The 3,815-nt window shown below is 48.3% G+C and overlaps 1 protein-coding gene across 1 annotated transcript in view; it reads right to left on the bottom strand.

The window, feature by feature from the left end:
- Positions 1-1,365: 1,365 nt before the first annotated feature.
- LOC108572193 overlaps positions 1,366-3,815 on the bottom strand; it is a 28,188-nt gene continuing 25,738 nt past the window's right edge. The window contains exon 2 of the mRNA XM_017934393.1: positions 1,366-1,451. Coding sequence (XP_017789882.1) covers positions 1,437-1,451 — 15 coding nt within the window. The 3' untranslated portion in view covers positions 1,366-1,436. The remainder of the gene's footprint in view (positions 1,452-3,815) is intronic.

Here is a 3,815-nt window from a genome sequence, read left to right as displayed (position 1 = left end):
GAATTCAAGTTTCGTGTTTCCCTATTGTTCCTTCGCCGTTCTTTCGTTTTCTTTCAATGTTGCAAAAACGTTTTCCCCTCCCTCGCTGTTTTGTTTCGTCTCGAAACGAGATTTATCCCCCTTTCACGAGAGAAAAATCGAAGTCGATTGGTTATCCACTGTTGTTTCCTTCTTCGCACTCTCTCACTCTCTCGCTCGCTTAACGACGTTACCGGGGGATCCTCGAATTTTCATTCCTCGCCGCGCGTCGCGTCCATTAATCCTGTCCCGCCGCGAAGAAACGCAGAGACAGAGACCCCGTTCCGGGCCACTCGACGTCGAAATTGCGCTAATTCCGATGATTTACAAGCGCGGGGGAGAGTGGCCTGTCAGAAAAGACAGATACAAATACACAGGACCGCTCTAATTCGCGAGGAACACGCGAGCACGCGTGCGTGCCCTCCACGGCATTCATGAACTTTCCTCTTCTCCTTCCTACTCCTCCTCCTCTTCGCTACTGTTTGTTTCCAGCCCTTGTTGTATTCTTCCTTAATTTATCTTCCAGTAACAACCGTTCCCGCTGACTTCCTTCGCGGCAGCCCCGTCCACGGGGAAGAAAAATCTCAGGCTCTCGACCTCCCTCGCTCCTCTACCCGGCCAAATAGACCGCGCAAAACCGCACGGAACGGAAACCGTTTCTTGTACGCTCGGAGAGAAAGCGGGTCGTCGCCGCATTGCATCCTCATATAGTTAGAGTGGTCGTCTTTTTGAAGAAATTCGACGAGATTCCTCTGATTTGCTGAATTCCAACCGCGTAAGAAATCCTCGATATTTTCAAATAGTACAAGATCTTTCGGAAATTCTCCATCAGGATTTTCCTCAATTGCAAGATCACGTCCTCTGTCTATTTTACCAAAAATTATCAGTGATTTTTCTAACAACTTGCAATAAAGTATCCCCTTAACTTCTCGATACATAGACACACCGACATCTCCAAGATTTTGATATTAAAAATTGAAATTCGTAGGAAGGATAGAACGTGCGATGATTCACGGCGATAATTTCACCTCGTCTCCGGTAGAACGTGACTAAATCTCGTTCGTACATCCTCGGTACACTAGGAACGGTGTTCAACGCTCGATCCAAATATCCTGCCGATTTCAATGCTCGTTCTACGATGAAAGGGCGAGGACAGGCGGCGGCTCGCGGCACAGAATCCCTGCCTTTCCGATCGACACATTCCGCGGCCGCGAAGACGCTTCCACGGCATCCGAATAATCTTCCTTCGGATCGTTGCGCAGCCAGATGCCTCCGGTCGGACGTAGACACGCGCTGGATGCGGTGCTCGGGCGAATAGCTTTTGCTGGCGGCGCTGCCACTGGCATTCGTGCTGTCGCTGCTGCCGTTGCTGTTGCTTCGCTCGTTGTTGGCCAGCGGGGAACAATGGGCCGCGACGGCTAGGTCGCCAGGTTCTGCAACACACAATGACACGCAATGATGAACGATGCCTGCTGCGCTCTCGGCTCTCGTTAAAACGGTTAAAACGCCTAGTGCGTGAAACACGCGATTTCACCGACCTCAACCGGTCCCCCTGTCTCTTTGTTTCGCCGCTCTCTCTCTCTCTCTCTCATTTTATAGTATTTTTTTCTCTGCTCGTCTATTTTTTTTGTTTTTTTTTTTTTTTTTTTTGGTATGTGTGTGTGTGTTCTCTCGTTTCTATCCCCCGCTCCTCCTCTCCCTCTGTCTTTCTCGTTCGTTCTGAGCTTGTTCGTTCCGCTCGTTTTTTCCTCCTGTTCCGTTCCCCGAGTTAGCTTCCCGGAGCATTGTTCGAGAATTAAAGGGACGGCCTCCACATGAGAGGACGAACAAAAGGAAATCGGCCTCTAATTTCGCGCGACAATGTCCGTTAACGAGACGAAGAATTCCGATCGGCGACGAAATATCGCGAAACGAAACCTCATACCCGCGGATTCGACCCACCTACACTTTGCGCCTCTTATAATTCTCCTTTTTCCGAGAGAGTCGAGTGGAGAAATTCGACGGTGAACGGAGCAACGCCTTCAAATCGGGGAGAATGAAGAAGAACGACCGGTTCCGGTCACTGGTAACGAGGGGAGAAAGGAGACGATTCCTCTGTTGCGGTGGAGAGAGATCGCGATTGATGCGCTTGATTATACGACTGTGTTCTTATGTGGCGCGGTGGAACGGAGGGTAGAGTGTAGAGTGTTGGAGAGTGAACAATTCACTTGATCACTGGGCAGCGATCGAGAATGGAATTTCGCGGGGAACAGAGTTTTTGTACGTGTGATAAAACTGGTTCGAAGTAGAACGGAGAAATAAGGAAATAAAACAGTTGGCTATTAAAAGAGTGTTTCTTTTTTCAACCTTATCCTTATTGATTACAAAAATAATGCTGCTTGCAAAGTTCAGTTTCTGATACTGTGGAATAAGTATAGTTTCTACTGTACATAAGAAAATGAATTTTCCCTTAATTTGACTAAAAAAAAAATTGAAATTTGACACGTACGTATCACCTAAGGGAAATTTTGAAAATGTGTTAGAAGTGTACCATCAAAGTATCATTTTCCTCAACCACCCGGTATGCTATACAACAATTGGATGTTGCACATTAGCAATTCAATCTTTGATACACACCAACATTCAAAAAGCTAAACTTCTACCAGACTCCGTAGCAGAAAGAGCAATTCTCTGTCTGACCGGATACGTCCCCAATCTCCTTACGTTTTCCACTTAACTGCTGCACTCTCCGCGACCATTCCAGCCATTCACCGAGCGTTACAATCGTTCCATATCCACTTGCCCTGTCCAAAAAAGATATACAACAGCCACTCCATTTTCCAGGACGATTATCGAACAGCCGAAACGCGACACGAATAACCCGGCGGATAAAAATTCCCTCCCCTCACGCCCGGTTTCGTAGAAAAACGGTAACCGCGACTACGGCGAAGAACCGGGAAATGGAGAGATCGTGATACCCGTTGGTCGTCGACTAATTTTACAGCGGCGCCGCGGTGCAAATGAAAAACGGACATCCTATAAATCCTCCATGGTCCCGTGCGTCCACGGATACGAAGATCTCTGTTGCCGATCGCAATTTGCGCGATCCCCGATATTGCTGCCGGCTCGTTTCGCGTCGTGAGATATTAGCGCCAGGATACCGAACCAACCCTCTCTCGCCAATCCACTCCTCCCCTCTGCCCCTAAACCTACCTCCTGCTACTCTACCCACCCGTCCATGTATCACGATACCTCTGCTCGCATCTCCGTTTGCTGTCTAACCCCCTTCGGCACACATATCGAGAGTACGTCTCTGGTGTGTTCCCAGAATTAACCGTAGCAGACCGATCTGCGGTGGGTCAAAGTTCTACCACGGACTGTACGCAATCAGCTGCTAATTGGGAAATGATTGGAGCCACCTCCGCCGACGGTATCGTGCCTGTAACTATCCCTGACCGGTGTATAACCCCCGTAGCCGATATAAATGCCCCCATAAATGCCACAGCCTACGTTTGCACACGTACATACACGTACGATCATTTGTCTGAATTTAACTGGGTAACTATTAGGTAACTACAGACAGCGTGAACAATTTATTCTTTCAACCAGAAAATCAAAAAAACCAGCTTTCAACGTCACTCTTTTCTTGCAGCCGTAGAAAGGTTCTCTGTCCTGTTTTTTTCTTTTTTGGCGAGAGAGAGAGAGAGAGAGAATGTAACTTCATGAAGGATCAGAGGATGGGAATTAAAGAAATTCCTTTGAACGTGGACGTCCAAAGGGCCGCGCTCTCTCTCTCTCTCCACCCCCCCCCCCTGGGA

The sequence above is a fragment of the Habropoda laboriosa genome, unplaced genomic scaffold, assembly GCF_001263275.1.
Source record: "Habropoda laboriosa isolate 0110345459 unplaced genomic scaffold, ASM126327v1 scaffold107, whole genome shotgun sequence".
NCBI lineage: Eukaryota > Metazoa > Arthropoda > Insecta > Hymenoptera > Apidae > Habropoda > Habropoda laboriosa.
The sequence above is the reverse complement of the archived record's forward strand: the minus strand, read 5'-3'. Positions and strand labels throughout refer to the sequence as shown.